Raw genomic sequence first — 23,564 nt, forward strand, 5'->3', positions numbered from 1 at the left:
GTTTGGGGCGAGAATCGACATCGAAGGTGTCCCTTCGATATGAGAGTATCAGTTGGATTTTGTTAAAATTATTACATGCAAAATCTATTGTTGTGATTTTTTTTTTTTTTAATGAAATGTCCATGACAATGAACTTCAAAGGGGCATCTTAGTTTATTTGAATAAGTGACAACAAAATTTAAGACTTTTGAGGAGAATGGTGGTGCCCTCGACCCCTACGTGTGATTTGGTGGAAATCATGACATCGGGATGATGACTACATGGATAATACACCTGATCACATTGTGCAAGTGTGTACAAACATGCAAAATATATACATCATAAAAATCGCAAGGAAAAAAGATAAGGTAGCCAAACTAAGTACTAGAAAGCTTTAACAACAATACAACCCGAAATAAAGTCCTCCAAGAGATTAATAGAGTCATCCGGTTGAAATAAAGGAAATGAAAACAAAGGTCCAACATCAAATAACGCAAAAAGTCCTATTCCAGCACTCCTCAGGTAGGGCTGATCCCTCCAGCTCATACCCTCATTTGAATCAAAGTTTACGATTCCATAAGACAGAACCGTAGGTAGGAATACCACAATGAGATTTCACAATCTCAGTAAATAAATCAGCTGAGAGACATCCAAGAGATTCAAACATGAAATTATACAACAAACAAGGAACAATAGCCATGGAAGCAATAACCCCAAAATTCCTCGTTTTTACAACCCATCCCCAAAAATTATTTATTAGAACCACTCACGTTAAAAACCCCTTTGTACCCAAAAACACGTCCATTTATTACAGTATACACCATGGTCTTCCCTCGGGACCACTGCACACCCTGGCTCTCTTCGTCACACCAATGATCGTGCGTGTGGCTTCGTTACGAGTGATTCCCAGCTCCGTGCCCAGCACGTTACATGACTAGGCATCCTCTAACTCTCGCCAGTAGAGGGGCTTCAGAGTTGTACCAAGAGCGTTACCGTCTTGCCCAAGCCTGTTGTAGCCCAACGACAGTCCAGGAGACATCACTCAGTTTTATTCACTCCCGAGTGACCAGATGAGCTTAATTGAGATAATCCTCATCTCGGCTTGAGGTCGTGACATACACGCACCCATACAAAAATTATATTATTTTTCCAAAGACACCAAAAATCAGTTTCAGATTACGTCACATAGCATAGAACATAACACAGCTGAATAATTCATGACAAATATTAATAACAATGAATATCCAGATGCATGACATGCAACTATTGGATGACATGACATAGCTCACAAATAGTCAACCACACAACAACACACAAGTCACAATTCCACAGTTTCACAACCCCAACTACACGCGTTTCTCATCCTCCATCCGGCCCTCGACCCAAAATTCGATAATCAACCACATCAAATATTTCTAATACTTCCCCGAGCCCAAGGCCCTTCTCAACACAACCGGACTGCAATAAAGTTAGCGATAAATGTCATGTTAGAATTCAAAGGTTGTGTTGGAGAGTTACTTACAACGTGGAAAGCAAATATTCTGGATGATCGCACGTGATGGTTTACGGGGTCCCGCGATTGAATGGATGTGCACATCGTTGTGCGGACGGAAAAAGTTGGTTAGATTAAAAACTGGTCATCCGATAAAATGAAACATTACAAGGCAAGAGGCATAAAGGCTTACTATTGTGGCGTCTAGAGGGACAGATCAAACACAACGGAGCAGTGGCGGTAGGCAATGGCAAAGGTGAAACTGACTGAATAGAGGGACAAAAATGGATTTCTTTTAACAAAGATGGTCTGACGTGCTAGTGGGTAAAGGTGAGGATTTTCACGGCGGGGTGCGGCGGGACAACAGCATTACTCTTTACAAAAAAAAAAAAAGAAAAAAAACTTGCACCACATCAACATGTCATGAATGCAGTGTAAAATGAGTAAGTACAAGTAGCATTATCTGTTTAAAAAAGTTGTATTATTTTTTTGTATATATTTTGTTTGAAAATTTAGAAAAATTATAATGATTAGGTAATGATTAAATAAAAAAGTTAAAAATTTGTAATTAAAAAATATTTTTGTATTTGAATGATGTTTAGAAATTAAAAAATTATAAAAGCTTTTGAGAGAAGATCATGAGAGCATTTCATCTCATCTCATCTAATCATTATAACTACATTCGTGAACTTCTCAACTCATCTGCCTTGTTTGTTTTCAAGAAACTTCTCAACTCATCTAATCTCATCTCATTTAATTGTTACAACTTTTCCAAATTTTCATTTAAAATAAAATAAACAATTTTACTTTTTTAAATCACAAAACAAAATTAATATTAAAAAATATATATTCTAACAATATTTTATTCAATTTTTTAACTTTAATTTCAACTCATCTTATCTCATCTACAAAAACAAACGAGGCCAAGTGTTCAAACATGGCCTAAGTCCTTGCAAACAAGCATATAAAATGCTTTGGTGTGCTACTACTAGCGGCAATAATTATTAGGAGAAATGATATCCTTACTACTCCATACAATTTTTTTACAGCTTTTTAATAAAATAATATGTTTTTAAATATTTATTTTAGTTTTGATTTTGATTTAATGTGTTTAAAATTTTAAACAAATATTATTTTATTAAAAAGTTGTAGAAAATTAATTGTAAATGAGTGGTAAATTTAATCTTATAAGATATATGTTGTAGTGTTAGAGTGTATATACGCACAAGCGTGCGCTACTCTCATCCTATCATATGACGCTATATCAATTACAAGTAAAATGAGTATGTAAAAGCCTTAGAATAACATTTCTCTTTTTCTTTTCTTTTTTCTCCTGATCTCTTAGTAGATATCTAATTTATCTTAATCTTTTGTTCCCTTTTGGAAATATGAAATGAATATTTTTCAATAATTTCAAACATGGACAAAAAAATTTAGTAGAAAATCAAATCATATGACTATTAAGTTTAATTTATCAATTGTTTGTCCATCATGTTCACGATATATGGACTTGACACTAACAATGAACCCAATTTGAATACAATATATTGCATGACTACTAGTACTGATCATATGATGATCATAGTCTTAAAAACAAATTAAAGCAGACAGATGCTGATGCACGCGAGTCTGTCCTTTATTTCATGTTGGATCAATATCATCGTCAATCTTTCCAGGGATAGCAAAGATCATACAGATTAACATCATAGTTTAGCATACATGAACCATTTAGATGAACTTTCCAATAACATTCACTGCAACGAAGATTGTCTCTACTATACTCGTAGATGTTGAACCCATGGTGTGTAGGACAGTCATCGGCATTCCACTCAAAACTGCAATAGAACAGTGTTCCCCCAAACAGGTTAGGCCTAAAGCTGAATTCATAGTAGCTATTTTTGTAGTGTAGTAGATGCTCGCCAAGATCGTTATCCTCAGATTTGCAATGAATTTTAAGATCAAGACCCACATCTAATTCATTAGAGATTCTCACATGCGCTTGGTTACGTCCTGCAACCATATCAAATGTAGTTACGAAGAACACAAGCTGCAGCATCAGAAGCAGAACTACTTTTGATGATGATCTCATGTACTTGATCATGATCAGTAGAATGCTCATCAAGATCATGTTGATAATTTGTTTGCAAGCAAGGTTAACATATATACATGCATGAGTTTTGTATATAATTTCTAAGGCTGCATGCATGCATGCATCCATCCACGACGTAAGTATGGGATTTTACAGTACACAAATTAATTGCATTATTTTGGTAATTATATCGACCAATCAGGGAATGTATAGTACACAAAATTCCATATTAGATTCATGCGCATGCATGCATAGTTGGTATAAGATGATCCGTACGTATTATATACATATAATTCAATATTATTGGTAATTAATTATTACTTATTGAGTTACTTAATTGATATAATATCAGGATATTCTTACTAAATGAGCTATATTTATTAATAAAGTAAGTAATCAATATATATATATATATATATATCTGTGTCAGTCATGTCTAGATATTTAAATTAAAAACTCGGATTTGGGTAATTACTATTTCATCGATCCTGGTTTAACAATTTAACATATATGGGCGGGTAGCTGATCATAATTTAGCCTTCTTTTTAAGAGGAGAAAATGAAAAGAAAAAGATTTCAATTATACGAATCTGCGCTTTTGTAAAGATATATAAGGATTAATTAAAGAAAGGTTTCTATTTTTTGACAAACATACATGATATGACAGTGGCCTATTTTAGGCAATATATAGCATACATATAGCATATATATATATATATATAGAGAGAGAGTAATATTGCTAGATATAGTCGTGTAGTGCACAATCTTCGTGAAGTCGTTTTGAAAAAAAATAGAATATATTATTAAAAAATTAATTTTTTTATGAGTTTCGTATTTATTCATTTTTTTAAAGTGATTGTGCAGTACTTACACACTCAAGACTATAACTATCATTTTTAAAAAAAATAAAATCTACTACTAAAAAATATAAAAAATAATATTTTTTTTTCGAGTAGGGTCCACTTTTATTTACAAAAGTCGTATAGAAGACTTGCACAATTAAAACTTGTATGTAACATCTCATCTTTGCTAGCTACACATTCCAGTTTTCTTTTCAATTATTTTATGCTGGCGAGTTTCACCGGTTGGGAAAGCTGCCTGCAAAGTTGAAGACCACTGTTGAATCCATGAATCTGCATTAATTAAATGACTTGTTCCATTGTAATTTCCTTGACCAAGTTGTTTGCCTTTTATCTTAGACTGAGAAGAAAGTTATAATTAATATTATAGGACCCACCTCGTGTATCCTCTCAATCGCTCTAAAACCCGAGAGAAGTTTTAAGAGATTCAAACCCGTTGGGAGAATGCGAAACTTGGCTTTGGGTTTCTTTATGCCTGATCATGTCTTTTAGATGGTTTTTTTATTTTTATTTTTTTATTTTTTTATTTTAAGTAATACTACATATAGGGTTGGTTTCTTTATGCCTGATCATGTCTTTTAGATGGCTTTTTTTTTTTTTTTTTTTTTTTTTTAGTAATTCTACATATAGTCATGAAATATATAGGTGTTGTTCAGTCGCTTTGAAAAAAATAAAATTTACTATTAATTTTTTTTTTTATGTGAATTTCATATTTATTCACTTTTTTCAAAATAATTACATCTCACTTACACACTTACGACTACAACTATCATTTTTTTTCCCCCTCTCTTGCTTCCGTAATTTCTTCTATGAATGTAATGAATTTGCCAAAATAATGGCAAGCAAGTTTGTCACCAGTTGTCCTAACCGATACAAATTCCAAATAAGTACGACCTTATAATGCATAAAAGGGGAAAACCCAATGAGGAAGAAGGAACAATGACATTAGAATTAGGAAATGATCGTAGGAGATGATCACTGGGGTTAAAGTTTGTGATAACAGCTCACAATTTAACTCCATTCATGTCCTATTTAATATACAAATATTCTATTTACAAACTAACTAATGTCGAAAGGCTAGCATGTCAAATTGAAAGAATGCCTCTTGCAATGCAAGTAAGTCAATATTGCACAGCACTGCAAAACCCAATCAATCGAGACACTAAGAGACCGAACCAACTACAATGTCATTATTTCACATGGGTTATTTCTTTTTACAGATGATTGTAACATAATTTCACAATGTTAAAAGCAGAGAGAACATATTGTACAAAGGGACATCGAGTTTGGAGGCCCGGCTTAGATGCTTACACAAATGGCCTCACGTCCGACCCAACCTCACCAGACGCTGCTGATGCTTTGCTGCAGCAGCTTTATCGGCTGCTTCACGTTTAAGTGCCCTTTTTGCTCGTCGTCCAGTTGTACTTTTTGCAGCAGCCTCCTTCTTGGGCTCTCGGGATGATGTACTGGCACCAGTGTCCTGGAAACTTGGTCGATAGACTGGCCGTGCTTCTTGACGTCCTGCCCTGACGAATCCATTGTCCCCCCACCTTCTATTACCAATACGAAGATGTGATGAACCACTGAAGTAAACTTCATCTAGCTCATCTTCCTCGTCATCCTCCTCCTCCTCATATGGATAGTAATCTTCAGGATCATCATAAACATCTTCCCGTTCCTCCACAATCAAAGGCTTAAACCAAGTAGCTCTAAGGAGTAGGCAGACACTCTCCTCAAACATGTAATCATTGACACTGCCAATAAAGATGTGTCACTGATAGGTTCTGAAATTAGTAATGCAATCAGAGAAAATGCCAAAAGAAAAGATACCAGAAAATCAAGCTTTGTCGTTCTTTGAGGGAAGAATTATATTTGACAACGTAACATGATTATAATAGGGGCAATATTGCAACTAACAATTCGAAATCAAGTGATAACTTTGTTAATTTGAATGCCATAAAACAAAAACATTGGTAATTTGAGACGTAAAATATAATTTTCCCATAGGTTAATTACAGCTAAATCCAACTTAATTCCACTCTTGGCTTCTCTTGCTTATCCATCGACCTTGATTCCCCATCAAACTTATTTTGCCAAAATTTCATTTCAATCTTTTGATTGTATTTTCCCTCTTTTAGAACCCTCAAAACAAAATCCACTCATATCACACCAGCATATGTTCTTGCAGGACCCCGTGTTTTCTCATTATTAATACATGAGAGAGAGAGAGAGAGAGAAGAAGGGTCTGGAAATACTACCTGCCATCAAGAGAACGGTGGACATTGAGGAACTCAAATGGATGTTTACACTGAGGGCATGCTGGTTTCTGACTATATGTGGCCCATCGGAGGATGCAAGTCACGCTACAAAAAACAAATAATCAACATAAGAACACCATAAATACTAGAATGGCATACCACTCTTTTAAGGAAAACAGAATTACGAACAATGACCAAGAAAATCCATTTCTAGTTTTCAATTTCTTCAAACACTAGAAATCATAGCATCAAATTCTTCAAACTCAAGATCCAATAAATTACATCAATAGACAATGTGTGAATAAAATTCAATCCAAAATTCAACCCCCAATCCATATGACACAATTTTACTCGTACCACAACTAGACTGGAGCTTGCAATAAAATTAATTCAAAGTTTATTCAGCATGCATGGAGGGGTGGGATATAGACAGCAAGTTTTGTGTAAACAAAACAAGAAACTAGCAAAATACCAATCCAGGATGTTTTTTCATCATTTATCGAAAAGAGATGGCACAAAGTTACAAAATAACTACGTACAAGATATTTGTACAGAATTCATTGGCAATGGAGGATATAGAATTCTAAGTTGCCAAAAAAAAGCCACCACAATAGGATCAACAGTGACTGAACATAAGAAACTTCAAGTACAAAATCTTTCTTCATATATTTAAGCCAGCCAAGCTATTTTACAGCTCATTAGTCACATTTCATCAAGGGTCAAGATCTAAAATTCAAGAATCATTGGAAAGGTCCAACAAATCTAAATCATTGACATAATGCAAGGGTTACCAATCACTTCTTTCGAATTGAACGTTACATGTATGCTTCATAACATTGGAACCACAAGATATTTGCACCCAAAATGACATCACCGGAAAAAATAACTAGTTAAGTGTACACACGTCATGTTAAATAATTAATGAAACATAATGAAACATACTGACCATATGAGTCAGATCTCAGAGTAATATTCCTACATCATTCCACTACTCTGTTTAAGATAAATGATTGCATTTGTGTATCAAGATACGGAGAGAGGTAGTATGATGAACAGGACAAGAATAAAGAAGTTTTGCATGGAGTGAGATTGACAGGGCTGCTAACCCACTGACACAATAAGCATGCAGGAAATCTCAAATCATCTTGGCAAGAGTGCTTACTAGTTATTACAAGCAAAAAAAGAGAACATGAAAAGTTGTATAATTACATAGTATTTAATGACGAGTGTGTATATTCCTGAAATTACTAGTTATAACATAAAAATTTGAGTTCTTGCAGTGTGAAATTAATCTCCAACTAATGGACGGACCCTTTCATGCAGGTAAAAACAAGTTCAATACTTTTTAGAAAATGAAGTGGTGGGAAATAACTGGAAAAACAATGCCAAGTGATCAATATGTTCATTTGATACTAGTTTGCATAGATTAACATACCTCTTATCAAATTCCAGCAACCTGATCAGTACAATTTTTAAACCACGTCCCAAAAAGCGATACGAAAGCAATGAGGTTTTTTATTTACTCCCCAACTTAAGGCAAACTGTAAGCCTCAAGGATGGATCCAAGTCATCACAAATTCTTAGAACAAAAGAGAAATAGAAGAAATAAAATGAGAAAACATACTTAAAGAATTATATATAAAATATTTCAAAGATTAAGCATAAAAACAGCCAAAGTTTGAAGCAGCACATGTAATATCTGTGTTGCATGAATTTTGTAACTTTGATTTACCAAAACGGGTAAAACCAACACTCAAGATTTCCATCTTGTACACAAACTTACGTGTTTATTAGGTTCAGAAGTAGAACCTGTTAACAGCATGATAGGCTGATATTTTTAGTCACAGTCACCACCATGTAGAACAACATATAGGTTTTCCACATCATAGATCAAGAAAACATAATACAGTTCAAATGTATAATCTGTTACTTATGATAGGATATAAACTGTATCCTCACAAAACCCTCTTTGTATTTGCTAAAATAAAAAATAGCATCCATACAAGAACTCATTTTTATATGAGTATTTTTTTTTATATAGTTAATAAGAGAATTTTATTCCAAGTAAATTTTTATATGAGTACTTTGGCATTATTACCAACGTTCTGCCAATAGTCCTAATCCCACATCCACAAATCATAAAATTTTAATATGCAACAATCAAGCACTTTACTAGAATTCTGCTATCACTCACAACCAGACTTATGCTTTCAGCATGTGAAATACCAACATTCTTATTCATGATTGTCCTCATAATGCCAGAGCCCCTAGTTGTTCAATTGAGACAAGTAACAGTATTTATGACATTAGCCTTTTGGATCAAACAATCTAGATCTATGATCCAAGGTATCATCCACTCCAATCTAGCGTTCAAAATATTCATAAGTAATTCTCCCTTTTAGAAACTATGATTACAGATTCCAGTAAAGAATTCCAGCATGAATACAAACAACCATAACCATAATTTCGTAAGCCCGCAAAAAAGTAGTATCAGAAATGAGACAATAAATCCAGAATACTTAAAGAGACTAAGAGATAAAGGGATAGCTTAGACAAACCAGTAGGCATGCTCGCAACCTTTTACAAGAGCCGTCTCCTGAAGCACTATTTTATCCAAACATATCGCGCAGATCCCACCATGATTTTCACACCCCTTTTCCTCAATCTCTGCTTTAATCAGCATTTTACCCAGTAATTTCAAACACACATGAATAGTTTCTATTGGATTGCATTGAATAGTTCGTTTGCATTCTAACTATCTTCCATAATAAGAATGTGTTGCTAAACTATTGTTTTAATTACTGAAACCATGCAGGAAAACAAAGGAAGAAACTAAAAAGCCTCCATCTTGGAGTTCCTATCAAAGTAGGCCCCCCGGGAAATTTCTAAATTAAGCTCAATTAAAAAAAATCAAATATCTACCACTACAAATGCATGCATCAGATATATCCAAAGCAACCTTGTTTTTTTATTTTCCTTTCCTAAATTTCCCACCGTTTGGTTCCAGAAAATATGTTTTTATTTTCTTCCAAGAATTAATCAAAGGGAAAATGCACAAAAGGAAATGGTAACAGGAAGACAACGCGAAATCAGGCTCACAGTGTCGCAAGACCTGAAAATAATTCTATACATGCTCTTCACACAAGGTTCCAGAGGATATGTAAGAAATTTTAAAATTAAAAAAATAATAAAAACTAGGTGAAACCCGAAAAACCTATGGGCTTTCTCCTACCTATCCCTAGGTAAGAACCAAAACACAAACAACAGACCATTCAGAATCCAGCAAGTTCTTTCGTTTTCTTTTCCGTGCAACCAAACACTACGTAAAAGACCAGAAAAATACCTAAAAAAGACATCTTGGTTCTTTGATGAAAGAATACAAAGAGTAGATTGTCTTCAGAAAATCGCGAATCTCAATCTCAAGGCACCGATCAAAGAAGAAACAATCGTGAAAAGAACCGAACCTGAGGGTCCTGATCTTGGATAGAAAGGCCGCGAAGACCGTTGACTAAGTGCTCACCGCCGATCTCGATAACCGAAGAAGCCATGGAGCGGAATAAATAGGATTTAAAATGGGAGGACGCCAAGGGAAAATGGGAAGGAGAGAGAACACCGACAAGAAAATTTCTTGATCCAAAAACTCGCTATTTATACAGAGAGATTGGTGGAGAGAGAGAGTTGTGAAGGACGAGAGATGCCAAAGAGAATATAGAGAGATTCTGATTCCACATGGGAGAGGAGGCAAGACCTAGAAATGTGAAGTGGCAGCACAGGAGAGGATAGAGATTCCTCTGTGAGTATATATTATTAAATTATTTTTCATTTTTTACATAATAATGACATAAATATTATTAATTAAATAAAAAAATGACATAAATATTTTTTACAAGTTTCGTTTTAGAAAATATTTATTATTTATTAAAATTTTCTCATAAATTAAATTAATAAGCATGCCCATTTTAAATTTATAGAAGAACTAAATTTTATATTTATAAATCAGTGTAAAAAATAAAATCTCTAACTTGCTACAAATAATTTAAAATTTGAATTCTTGTTGTAAATAATTGCATTATTTCGGGAAATGTTTTATCCTAAATATTTTTTATAATTCAAAAATAAAAGCATAATAAAAAAAAAGATACTTAATTTACTGATAATGAATTTACATTATTTTCTTACAATATTTAATATTGTACAATTTAATTAATCTTTTTTTATTATATTAAAAGAAATTAGAAAAGCAAAAATGAGAAGAAAAGCTAGACAGACGTTCGCAAGTGGGACAAGACGTGGATGGTTATGAAAAAGGCTTTATTTTTGTGTGGGAGAAATGCATTTTTATTGGTGTGGTGACAGCAAGATTCGGATTATTCAAAACCAACACGTTTGTCTCCCCATTTGCCCAATTTTTATTTATTTATTTATTTTTATGTATTTGAATTGACTCCAAAAATATGTAGACTGAAAAAAGGACTTTATACACATTTTTAGAAAGATGTTCAACGCGTGTTGTTATTGGTTGAGTTTTTCAACCTTTGAATGCATTTTAATAATATTTTTATGAGATTTTTTCTGTGAATTGAATAAAAAAGGGTAAAGTTTTTGTAATTTATTTTAAACATTGTATCTGTTCGATTAATGGGTCTATTTTTCATTTAACCTTTTTATGTTTTTTTTTTTTTAAATTTGGATATTAGGTCTAATTTGGTTCACAAATTTTTTAAATTATCTCATCTCATCTTAACATCCAAACATAATTTAAATACAAATATTTTTCAATTTCAGATTTTTCAGTTTTTTCATCTAATTATTATCTAATTATTAAAATTTTCAAAATTCAAAAAAAAAATTATATTCTAATCCTCTTTTAACTCTATAATTTTTTTATTCAACTTTTTTTCTCTCATTTCTAAAAACTCCATAAAAATCTTAATTCAAACAATTTCACTACTATTCACAAATTTCTCATATTATCTCATCTCATTTACATAATTAGACGAGACCTTAGAATTCTTGTTCAAATTCTAAGGAATCTAAATTTTTTATTCTCTAAAAATTAATCAAGATACAGAAGAATGGGTTGAGGTCTCTGTCTAAGAGCACTCCCAATTGATTTTTCATCCTATCCTTTAAAATATATCACCAAAACTCAATTTTTCTATTTTACATACTGACTTCTACAATATGTTATCCATCAGCTTATCTATTTTTTCTTTATATCATTTAAATATTATATTTTTTAATATTTTTATTCATTTCAAATGTTCTCTAATTACCAATAATATTTTCATATTTTTTTAATATTTGCAATACATCCCGATATCATATAATTATGTTTTATTTTAAATTAATCTAAATTTATAGACTAAATCAAAATATAAATTAATTTTAAAAAAATATTATATAATAAAAATATTCTCAAAGTATGTACAATGGGGTTATTGCACGTCTACAAGGATATACAAACCGATCGGAGTTGTACGTAGTTTTTTTATTTTTAATCGTAGTCATGTAGCTTTTTTTTTATTCATATGCAACTTGCTTTTATATACCTAGACCGAATATTGAGTCACCTCAACCAACTCAAAAGAAAGCGTGGGAGAGAGAGAGAGAGAAAAAGGGGCCTAAATGAAAATAAGAACTCAAAAAAAAAAAAAAAAAAAATGGAGAAAATTAACCATAAATTTATAACCATAAATAATATCCTCTATATATAGCGAAATTACTTTAGCAAAACCTAAAATAAGGATGATATAAAAGATCCGTTGAACGTCACTTTTGCACAATTTTTTTTTTTTTTTTTATATTTTAAAGGCAACTCATGTATTTTAACAATCATGGGGAGTAATTTGTATAACAAGAGACAATTAAAAAAGTAATAAAAATTAAAAATTGAAAGGGAGATGAAATGGGGCCAAAAAGTGGACCTTATTCCATTATTTCTTGTATTGAAGTTTTCTTCAATGCAAAGAGAAGCCCCTGCACTAGGAAAAATCAACTGATTTTTTTTTTTTTTCAGTTTACTAAAAAATGACTAAAAATGGTTTTTTACAAAAATAATTTGTCGAAATGTATAGATAATAATTGTACCGAATAGTGCAAAATGCATTTCTCTTTTTTTTTTAATATTTTTTAAACCCTTTTAAACATTTTGAGAAAAAATTTATAAACTTATTAAAAAATACTTCCTTAATTATTAAATAAAAAGAATAATAAAAAAATAAAAAGACAAAATTAATCACTTTGAAGGTTCTCGGTGGCCCGAGCATTTTCCTTTTACATATACAAACATTGATAGTGTTAGAGAGATGAGAGATGTTAATTAGGCATAGGCAGATTTGGTTGTAAACTCTGCAATCCTTGACACACACAAGGAGAAGTTGGTGCATTGCATTTTCTTGGAAGAAAGGAGGTTGGTGCAAGAAAAGACAAAATTGTAGATTGGTAACATCTACTTCATCCCTTCAAAGCAATAAATTTGTATGTCCTTTTTTAATATAATAATGAGGATAATGGTAAAACTATAATTTTCATCGTCAAATTGACACATATGTGAGGGATCAAATGAGTTGGAGTTTTTTTTTTTTTTTTTTTGTTCAATTAAAATTAATTGTAAAATACCATTATGTTGTAGCGAGACATTAGATCTTGTAATGGCAAATTAAATTTAAAAAAAAAAAACACTCTTCTTTAGCTTTGTTTTTTTTGCCTCTTGCTTATTTTACAGGAATAAATTCATAAAAAAAAATTCTATATAATCTAATAGGTTATAATACTAAAATAATTCTTTATCTCTCTTTTAAGCCTGTTGCCCGCCCTATGTGAGCGAGTAGCTAGCCACCACCTGCCCCGTACTTATTGGTGGGGGATGCATATGGACCACATTGGGCGCGGGAGGACGGGAGGAGGGGGGGTTGTCCCTAAAAAGTTTCAATTCGAAGAAAATCAAGTTTTGAAAGATTCTTTTATAAAGTAGACCATATAAAAATTAGTATTGAGCCTCCCAAAATTATTATTTTTTTAACTTGACTCCCCTAGACCAGATTTTCTGATTTCGTCCCTATTGGTGATCTTGCTAGACTATCGAACGGATGGATGGTCTTTTCCATCTAGAATCTTCCAAACGCCTCAAATCTACATATCCGTTCACCAAATCTACAAATCCATTCATCAAGTCCACGCATCAAACCTCGAATATACATATCCAACAATAAAAATACACAAATTAAATCTCAATGAGATACCCACGAGCTACAGCATGGTCGTGAGTTTGCTCAAAGAACCATAGCCATGTCATGGGTATCTAGAAAATCACCTTGAGAAGAAAAAGTGGAGGAAGAGAAGAGAAAAGAAACAAGAAAAAGAGGAGAAGGAGGAGGAGGAGGAAGATAAAAAAAAGACTTGCTATGGGGCTGGGGCTAGTGAGGAAGGAGGAGATGAAGAAGATGGGGACTCTAGATAGCAGGGGGATTGAGTGAGAAGAGAAAGAAAGAAAGAGATGGGGACTCTAGATAGCATAGGGATTGAGAGAGAATAGTAAGAAAGAAAGAGATGTGGAGAGTCAGTCTAGGGTGTTTTTCCCAATATACCCTTGTTAGAAAAAGAGGGAGAAGACAATAGGAGGGGGTAATTTATCCTAAAACGAAATGACGTCGTTTTATTCTAATGTTTTTAAAATATATATGATTGTGCATATATATATATATATATATATATATATATATATATATGGGGTAGATGGGCAAAATCCAGGCAGGGCCAAGGCCTAGTCGGGCACCCACCATTGCCTATGTACATGGGCGGGCGCTTATTTGCCTAATGCGGGTGGATAACCCTAGCTCAAGCAAGGCTGCAAAGGCTGAGTACGTGTACCCGAACCCAGGCATATTCTCTTTCATTGTTTGCAACATATTTTTATTAAATTGTGAATGTACGTCTATATCCAAATTATCAACTGTTGACTTATGAGATATGAATAAAAAAAAAGTTGCCATATTTTTTTTTTTTTTCCAAAAATAGTTAACAAGATTTACACATCCTGAAATTCATATAACATTACTCATTTTCATTTTTGGTTTCGTTTGCATTTTCAAAAAATAAACTCACATTTTAGCTTATTTTATTGTAGAAAACACTTGGAATGACTCGGGTTGAGAATTGTTGAACCTTTTGTGTCGGATTGGGCCAACCCAAAATTGGGATGGGGAAAACGAATCTGGATGTTTGGATCGTGCGTAATATATCCTTTGGGAATGGGGTCGGCTTTTTTCTTGAAATACTTGGGCCTCACAGTAAGCCGAGTGGATATGGATGAAGTGGGCTTTTCCTAGAGATCTCGCTAGCTGTTGCTGTTGTCTGTCCACAACAAAACAAACTACACCACAGACAGAGAGAGAGAGAGAGAGAGTAGATAAAAGGCATAGGAGAGATCTGACCGAAGAAGATCTAATTTATCATATTTAATCATATCAATTTTTCTTTTGCCAAAGCTCTATGTGAACCTGCTAGCACGTCTCAGCAAAAATAACACACTCGATTGATTTATGCTAATTATGTAACAGCCTACAGAATTCCATGCATGATGATCATAGGCAGTCATCCATTTGCACACAACACATACCTACCTCTATTTTAAGAGAACTACTACTACTACAGATATAAGGAAATTACATAAAAATAAACTCACAAACTGATATAGTTTCACGTGATCCGTTAGATCTACTTTACACTAAAAGTAACTTTACAATCTGACGTATTGCATCGAGTCATGTCAGTTTATAAATTTATTTTTATGTAATTCCTTTACGGTAAAAGTATTTCTCCTATTTTAAATAGTTTGGGTGTGATCGATCTCTGCACTTAATTCACTGCCCTCAAACAGTGATAAGCAAGAAGGCGCAGACAAATAATATGAAATAGTCAATGCAAAGATGAAATGTCAGACCACAACTCTAAAAAGAAATAGAAAACCACCCACTTGCACACATTGCAGGAAGACAAGAACCATTAATATCCACCATTATCACCATCTTCACAGAAAATACAGAGAAATGCAAGCAAAACAAATAACACGTACGCCCAAAGGATAGATAAAACTCACATCAAAGGAAATCCACACAATCTAGGGATTATATATCTAGAGTTCTTGTAGTGTGATTACCTCTCAATAATTAATTCCCACGAAGCTAGCTGCAGGAATGATCACCACTCAATGCATTACACCCAGAGAAATTATAACATTCTACAAAGAAAGCCAAAGGCTTGAAAGTTTATTGATCTCTTGAATTTGAATAAAAAAAAAAATTAATATAAAATGACCAAAATAATCTTGAAACTTGGAGACAACACATGAAATTCATGCATCGCATCATGTGTTGCATGTGTACACATGAGGACAAGTGTGTTTCAACTGCAACTATATATACATACGTGAAGTACTACTATACATGCAGTCACTAACTCAGTTTCTGCCGTTGAGTGAAGCCTACTGCTAGATCATGTAAACAAGAAGAGGCACACCATAACCCTGCAGGTATATATAACAAACAAAAAGTAGCAAAATCTAGAATGTGGTAGCATAAAACTCTTGCAATTTGCAAACTGAAAATTTTAATTTTTTAGTGTTTTTTTCATTTTTGCTGATGTAGTCGAGTTTTTAAAGCAACCCAAATGAAGTCGTGGGAAGGCCAAAACTACTGTATTCTTATCTTCAGTTTGTTCATATATAGTACTTCTGCTTTCTGTTTGCAATACTAAATAAGCATGAGATAAACCCACCAGAACGAAGGACGATTATCCGTGACAAGATATTAAAATCCAAGCCAAAAAAATAGGAGGAAGAAGAAATCCAATATTTTCATACGAGTTATGATATACCGCACTTTTATCTCATTTTTATCATGTTGTGCTGATGTGACATTGCACCCTCAATCATTGGATCAACTGATCTTTTTTTTTCAAATTAATTTATTCCAGTATTGATAGATAATATCATGATAATACAAAGCATGGGAGTGGGATGAACCTGGTATATATATATATATATATATATATATAATTTTTCTTTTCCTATAGATGAGCATATAATAATAGAAAATCTTGCTAGATGAATTTCTCAATTCAAGGGAATGGCCTAGTTTACTATAACAATTGAGCAAAACACTGGTCCTCCCGAGCTATCTATCTCTCTCTCTCTCTCTCTCTCTCTCTCTCTAGCAAAACTGCACCCTCCCTCCATCCCTCCCTCAGCTCCCTCTGTTTACACAGATCCAACACCAGCATGGCATCTCACAAACAAATGACGAATCAAGAGAAAAGTACACAAGCAGTACTATTGCTTATTAAAACAGAAGAACTATGATTATGAACAGTACTATTTATACTTTTATTGCCAAGACATCTTTCTTTCTGGACGCAACGTGTAGGAAAGATGCATCTGTTTTGGGGTGCGGGGCTCGAGAATTATTTTACATGTGATTATCCAATAAGTTAAAATGAAAGACATACAAACAGTACATGTGCACAAAGCATCTGATAAAGAAAAGAAGAAGATAATGTGCATGTCCTTAAACAGAAAGATGCATACAAAATTAAAAGTGGAATGCAGCATATCCAATGTAACAACACCGAAGGACCAATATAAAAAGAAGTGAATTATAATGCAATCCACATGATAAAATCCAATACCCATTTACAATTCATTTGCAGACATCCAAAGGGGGACAGCATGTGAGGTAAAAAGAAAACCCAAGCAAGCATTGAATTCAGATTCCTCTCAAGTTGTTTAATCCAGATCAGAAGTCAACATTTGCATGCTAGATCATAGCCAAAAAGTTTGTCACATAGTACACCTGCTGCATCTGAAGGAACACATTTAAGTACATCAAAGAGAAGCCACATACACATCCCAAACAGCAATTATCCTGGTAAGTACCAAAGGAAGTAATGACCAGATGATTAAAAAAAAGCATACAATAACAACAAGAAGCATGCATTGACAAAAAGAAAATTAAAACGACTCAGTACATTGTATACATAGTTTTCACCGACGTTAAGGCATACACTAAGGACAAAACAAAAGAAAAAACAAAAACATCCAACAACCACAACGCAGAATAATATCTACATATCAGTATGTTCAGTAATAGAAGCTGTGCAAGCAGTACCGAACTAATGCATTATAAGTAAATTTATTATTGATGAAGGTAAGCAATGAGTGCAGAAATATCCAGTGTCAATGATGACAAAAATCTATGCAAATATGTGAGATTAGTTAATAATATTTTTATTTACCAAGGCTGATATATTCCAAGGCTGGATGAATGATCCGACACTTCTGAGATTCAAAGCTGAATACATTATCCCAAACAAAGGAAACAGTATGCAGAAGCAAGTACATCAGGTATTCATAAACGAACACAGTAGCAGGGTTGTCCACATACTGCAGATCAAATGTGATAAACGCATCATGAGGTTGATGTGGCTTGAAAAGGACGTTCGTCTGATGTCATGTTTTCTTTGGCAAACAATGATGGTGACATTACAACTTAATTCTCATGCTAAAGTCTAAAGCAGCGCTATAATAATGATCGATATTCACGTTTTCTTCTAGTTAATGCTGAACCAAACAAACCTAACGACAGGAAAGAAAACTGTTGCCATATATTGTTCAGTGTCAACCATGAAAGTATAAATGATTAGAATAATGAAAACGAGGAAGAAAAAGGAAGCACACAATACATACTTTAGAAGTGGGATCGGAATTTCTAGACCAGAAAAAATTTACTTATATCTAGCAGCACATGATGATGATCAAGGCAAGTACGTTATAATACCAGCAAGAGAAAATTAGAAAACTTATAAATGAAAGACCACAATTTTCCTTGGATGAATAACCTTTACCCTTTTGCACTGTACCCTTCACCTTTGAAAAATAAGAAAAAGCATGTAATTATATTATATAATAACCCATTTCTAAAACATGTAATTACTATTAGCAGTTAGAACAAGCTGTCTCCTCCTTTTTTAGTTTCCATTTTCAGTAATCTGGTTTAAGAAAATGACTACAGTCGTTAGAAATGTAGCATTATTAGCATATAATGATCCTCGATCTCATTGCGATGGCAAGAGGAAATAGGCTGCGAGAAACAAAGAAAATCAAATCCAAGAAGCTGAAAATTTGAGAGCATGACATGATATGTTAATAAGATACAAGAATATATAAATAATGAAACAGTTTTTGCAAAAGCATATGAAAAAGTGGAAAACATGAAGAAGAAGAAGAAGAAGAAGAAGAAGAAGAAGAGCTGCATTCCTTCCCAGTCCCTAGATCGACTACCTTATTCTCGGAGACTGGAAGTGTACGAAAACGCTTCAATTTATTGGATTACCATAGCTTGAACCTCCAAGCAGTCCTCGGCCGGAGGCTGCATAAACATCTGAAGGGTCAAGGATTGGGGAAGACGACGAGGCCCCATTTCTCCCCCCACCTCCACCACTACTACCGCCGCCGCCGCCGCCGCCGAGATGCAATTCAGATATATTAGGATAATCTCTATTTTCAATCCCTTGATCATACAGAAACCCTTTGAACACATGGCCACCGATCTTTACAACCGCCTGATACGCGTACTCGTCCTCGCCGTCTTCCACAGCCGTCACTCGTACGCACTTGAAAACAGCTGGTGCACGTACTTGCCCAGGCAATGCCTCTTTAAAATTCCCATCTGTGCAGAATTCAGCAAAAACTACAATCATGCAGGTTCAAACATCAAACACCCTAAACCTCGCCTAAACTAACGAAGTGTGAATATTTAAGAACATTATCTATGTGTAAGGCGTTCAAGAGAGATAGAAAGAGCAATTCTCAAACCTTGGTGACTGGAACTAGTATCAAAGCTTCTTGGGGGAGTGGTGTTAGAAGTGGAATTATGAGAGGTGGTTTGCGAGGTGATGAGTCTAGGTTTCTTCGAACAAGACGTGGCCCCAGAAGAGCCAGCGGCTGCAGAACCGGACGCAGTCATGAGCTGGCGTTCCCTTCGCCGAGCGGCTGGGACCCAAGTGCTCTTGACATGAGTGACGCAATCAAAACCGCGACTCTTGCAACAAGTCCTGCACCTTCCATGGCTGCAATCTTTCTTGGCCTGGTTACCGCAGTCCTGGCATGTGGCTGTTGATGACATCGTCGTTGCCGAACCACCGATCCCACCCCCACCGTTGCCACCACTTTGCAAGAAATTCCCAGAACCACCTTGATGATCAAGAATCGCGGGTTTCTTGAAATAGTGCCCATGCTGGGTTTGCTGATTATTCTGCCAGAGCTGAATTCCTCCACCGCCCCGATTCATGTTACTCAGCCCATTGTTCTCATCTTCGACGCCGATACTTGGCGCAGCGAGACACGAAGTAGCCGTGAGGAGGGGGATGACGCCCACTCCGACGCCCATGCCGAGTGCAGTGGCTGGGTTGGAGCCGTTGATGGAATGAGGATTGGACATCATGGGGTCATGCTGGTGATGGTGGTGGCCGTGATGGTTGTTGTGGTGGAAAGACGAGGCGGGCGCGACGACAAAGAGATCGCGCAGGCCCACCATGCCCATTTCGGTGGGAGCGAGGCCGTAATTGATGGGCCTGGAGGACGCAGCTTGCCACATTCCGGAGGTGGGGCCGGTGCTGGTTCCAGCGGCGGTGGGTCCGGCATTAAAGCCGAGGGAGAGCTCATCCGGGGCAGCGCAACCCGCGGCGGAGGAAGACGCAGCCCCCCAGTCTGCGAAAGCTCCAGAATCTGAAGGTAACCTCCGTGTAGTAGCCACAACTGGTCGTCTTGTTAACAGAATCCACTCTTGACTGGAAGTGTATATTTAACACAAACAAACAGAGACACATACATATATAGTGAGAGAGATTTGTGATACTGAGCTCAATCTATGGATGTATCTCTGTAGGTGTTATGTAAGTGGGGTCTCTGAAATTCTCTGAGAGAGAAATTATGAGTTAAGAGAGAGAAAAAAAAAGAGTAATTAAATTTTGATACGCGGAGAGAGACAGAGATTTTGTCTGTTGGGTGGCTTTCTAGTTTCTGTCTGTCTCGCTCTTAAGAAGATCACTGATGCTGCTGCTTCTGCATCTGTTGGTAAGACGACTATTACTGTCACTTTGGCTTTTCTGAGAGAAAAAAGTTAAGCTTCTGAGGTGGGGAAGAGAGAGAGAGAAAGGACTGAGTTTCTGGGAGATGAGGGGGGGCCCAGAATTAGCAGAGATGAGTCTAGCTCCCCTCGAAAGAGAAAGAGAGAGAGAAAGCAATAACGACCTTTCTTCAGAGTCATCTGCTCATTTGTTATTTTTGCCAAACTTTCTCTCTCATCATCACCATCATAATCATCGTCTTCGTCGTCTTCTTCCTCCTCCTTTCTTCTCCAATTGATCCTTCTTTGTCTCTCAGACTCTCTTTATCTCTCTCACTCGCTCGCTCTCTCTCTCTCCAATAATAACACTAACTATAGCTGCAGCTACAGGTGGGGAGATGGTAATAAAAAAGACACGTAAAAAGGACACACTCCTCCAAAAGTCGCACGACATTTCTCCTTCATTTGTTTTTAAGCAAATTAATCAAACATATACACGTATATATGTTTTTAACGTCTGTCTGTCTGTCTTTCTTTCTTTCACTGTGTTCTGTACTTGTATATATGTATGTGTTGCTTGCTTTTGGACAGCAATGGCTTGTTTGTTTCAGATATTTTAAATTATTTATAAATAATTTATTATTATTCACTATTATTTTGTTATTATTTTAATATTATTTATTTTTATTTACAAATTATTTTATTAATATTTATAAATAATACAAGATATTCATTCCATCCATACGGAGATGTTGTTCATAAAACCAGCCCTTCCGATCCATTCAATTCCATCTGGGCAGTCCGTATTGGAGGCTCCATCGGCCCCACCACCTTAAACTTTAAAGGACCCATCCCCATGATTTTAATGGAGTACCGAGTACTGATCGGTCAGCAGCGTGGGAATTACGCGCCGCGTGCATTATCTCATGATAATTTATTCGCATTTATCATTAAATAAACGTGGAGTCATAAACATTAAACAAAAAGTAGGCCTCAATATCCATCAGTCGCCATAATCTCACTTTGTGTTTCTGTCTAAGTATTGGATTATTAAGAGATTGAGAAATGCTTTACTATAACTATTTTGTAAAAAGTAAACCTATAATGATTGTCTTGATGTGTTACGTCACATCACAAAATTATTTCTTTTATAAAATAGATATTACTACGTAAAACTATATCGATATGTGAATTTACTTTAGTGAATATGAGATGTTAAATATAAAATGAATTGGGCATATAGCCCGTTGGAAGGTCATTACTAATAGTAAAATGAAGAGATAAAGCTAAAGAAGAAATAAAACTAAAAAAAATTGACTGACATACAAAATAGTAAAAGTGACATAATGCAAGTAAGTCTTAGTTACTCTAAAGAAGGAATGAGACTTCTTATAAAATAAGGAAACCACTACAAACATGGGGATCTAGCAACTCTGTTAAGAAATACTACTATTTTTATACAACTGGATTCTCTGTCCAAAAGGAAAGAGCCTTCTCCAATCTCTACTATATCATATTTTCTCTATTGTATTAAAAGCTATGTGAGGTCATGAGAGATTATATAATCATCAAATATAATAGATTTTGCCTCCAAATGACCCGTGGATGTATGCATTTATACTAAACTACATAAATATCTTTGTCTCTCTTTTTATTTACAATTTATATGTTTCATATATTATTTATTTTATGGAAGACTACCCAAGAATCTTATAACGTCTAATCCATCATGGTTGGCCATCCATCTGCGTTGTTGCTCTTCGATCACGCTGCAAAATTGCATCAATAGTTTGGCGACATATGTGGAATCCAACAAATTACTCTCAGAACAACAAGTACATTACCCAACAAAAGCTAATTCAATGCAAATGAGGTGTTGCACTCAACGGAGCGTTACAGTGGGAGAAGAGGAATAGAGTCCCAGCTACATCCTAGCTCGTCCACTAGAGACTGTTCCACACAAAACTAAACGTTAGGGCCACTGTGAACAAACTTCCTACATCGCCTAGGAGATTCCCCGTGACCGCCAACAAAAGCTATAGCAGCCTTTATTTTAAACACCAAAAACAAAGCAAATCGAAATCATTGAAAAACTGACCTAGCACATCCTCCACGGTGGACGTGGCCCAGTCCACATCAATCACCTTTGGCCAAGAAGCTCCCTGTGCCGCAACCTCTCAAAACTAGTTGCACCGCAACCCTGTTTTACATAACAGTTACATATAAGTTTCACTGTTGTTTCTCTTTATCTTTCATTTACTTTATCTTCTAGAATCCTGGTCCATCTCTTGGAACACCTCACACGAGTGCTCAAAAAATCATGAACAAGCAATGCAGGTCGCTAGGGGCAAAAGCCTCACCAACCACGTCAAAGGTTGGACATCTCGATCGAGCATTCAGAACATCCCGGGCAAACCCCATTTCTCACCCAGGAAATAAGTCTAGTGGGCACTATACCCGCCATCGCTTAGAACACCTGGGTGAGCAATTTAGCTTGCCCAAGAAACGAGCATTGACCTGTCAGTGCTAGGAAAATCCCATGCAAGCAATATAGTACGATTGAGAGACAAGCAAGGTGGGCACTTAATGAGCAATGAGCCCATCCTAGAAATGATCAAGGCAAGTAACCATGAACCTTGCCTAGGCTCTAAACGCGTAGCCCGCCCTCGTAGGGATTAGTGAAGGCAAGCAAGGCAGATAGTCAGCTAGACCCATGCATGGAGAGTTTTGGGCGAGCAACTGGGCAACAATCAAGGCGACCAAT

At 35.2% G+C, this 23,564-nt stretch overlaps 3 protein-coding genes across 8 annotated transcripts; all 3 read right to left on the reverse strand.

Moving 5' to 3' along the window:
* Nucleotides 1-3,134: 3,134 nt before the first annotated feature.
* On the reverse strand, nucleotides 3,135-3,599 carry LOC121240902 (S-protein homolog 5-like). The gene has a single exon (XM_041138423.1). It carries the CDS (start codon nucleotides 3,597-3,599, stop codon nucleotides 3,135-3,137), a length of 465 nt encoding a protein of 154 aa, XP_040994357.1.
* A 1,889-nt stretch (nucleotides 3,600-5,488) lies between these two features.
* On the reverse strand, nucleotides 5,489-10,388 carry LOC121241291. The gene is made up of 4 exons (XM_041138998.1): nucleotides 10,142-10,388; nucleotides 9,236-9,354; nucleotides 6,678-6,782; nucleotides 5,489-6,173 (listed from the first exon to the last, which is right to left on the reverse strand). The coding sequence occupies exons 1-4, from the start codon at nucleotides 10,223-10,225 to the stop codon at nucleotides 5,741-5,743; spliced, it is 741 nt and encodes a 246-aa protein (XP_040994932.1). The 5' UTR covers nucleotides 10,226-10,388; the 3' UTR covers nucleotides 5,489-5,740.
* Nucleotides 10,389-17,211: 6,823 nt separating this feature from the next.
* LOC121241538 (protein LATERAL ROOT PRIMORDIUM 1-like) lies at nucleotides 17,212-21,115 on the reverse strand. Of its 6 annotated transcripts, none has more exons than XM_041139339.1 (3): nucleotides 19,549-21,115; nucleotides 19,015-19,423; nucleotides 17,212-17,527 (listed from the first exon to the last, which is right to left on the reverse strand). In XM_041139339.1, the coding sequence occupies exons 1-2, from the start codon at nucleotides 20,327-20,329 to the stop codon at nucleotides 19,050-19,052; spliced, it is 1,155 nt and encodes a 384-aa protein (XP_040995273.1). In that variant the 5' UTR covers nucleotides 20,330-21,115; the 3' UTR covers nucleotides 17,212-17,527; nucleotides 19,015-19,049. The 6 variants fall into 6 exon arrangements, with proteins under 6 accessions (XP_040995273.1, XP_040995272.1, XP_040995276.1 ...); XM_041139338.1 differs by having other exon boundaries at nucleotides 17,212-17,536; XM_041139342.1 differs by having other exon boundaries at nucleotides 19,015-19,402; nucleotides 19,549-21,103.
* Nucleotides 21,116-23,564: the final 2,449 nt, after the last annotated feature.

Source organism: Juglans microcarpa x Juglans regia, chromosome 7S (assembly GCF_004785595.1).
Source record: "Juglans microcarpa x Juglans regia isolate MS1-56 chromosome 7S, Jm3101_v1.0, whole genome shotgun sequence".
Taxonomy (NCBI): domain Eukaryota; kingdom Viridiplantae; phylum Streptophyta; class Magnoliopsida; order Fagales; family Juglandaceae; genus Juglans; species Juglans microcarpa x Juglans regia.

Excerpts from the sequence above, each read along its gene's own strand:
- LOC121240902 (XM_041138423.1), bottom strand. The coding sequence starts at position 3,599 with ATGATCTTGATGAGCATTCTACTGATCATGATCAAGTACATGAGATCA.
- LOC121241291 (XM_041138998.1), bottom strand. The coding sequence starts at position 10,225 with ATGGCTTCTTCGGTTATCGAGATCGGCGGTGAGCACTTAGTCAACGGT. Across the intron at positions 9,355-10,141 it reads TCCAAGATCAGGACCCTCAG|ATTAAAGCAGAGATTGAGGA; the intron begins GTTCGGTTCTTT and ends GGTAAAATGCTG. Across the intron at positions 6,783-9,235 it reads GGTTGCGAGCATGCCTACTG|CGTGACTTGCATCCTCCGAT; the intron begins GTTTGTCTAAGC and ends TGTTTTTTGTAG.
- LOC121241538 (XM_041139339.1), bottom strand. The coding sequence starts at position 20,329 with ATGTGGCAAGCTGCGTCCTCCAGGCCCATCAATTACGGCCTCGCTCCC. Across the intron at positions 19,424-19,548 it reads TACTAGTTCCAGTCACCAAG|TTTTTGCTGAATTCTGCACA; the intron begins GTTTGAGAATTG and ends GCATGATTGTAG.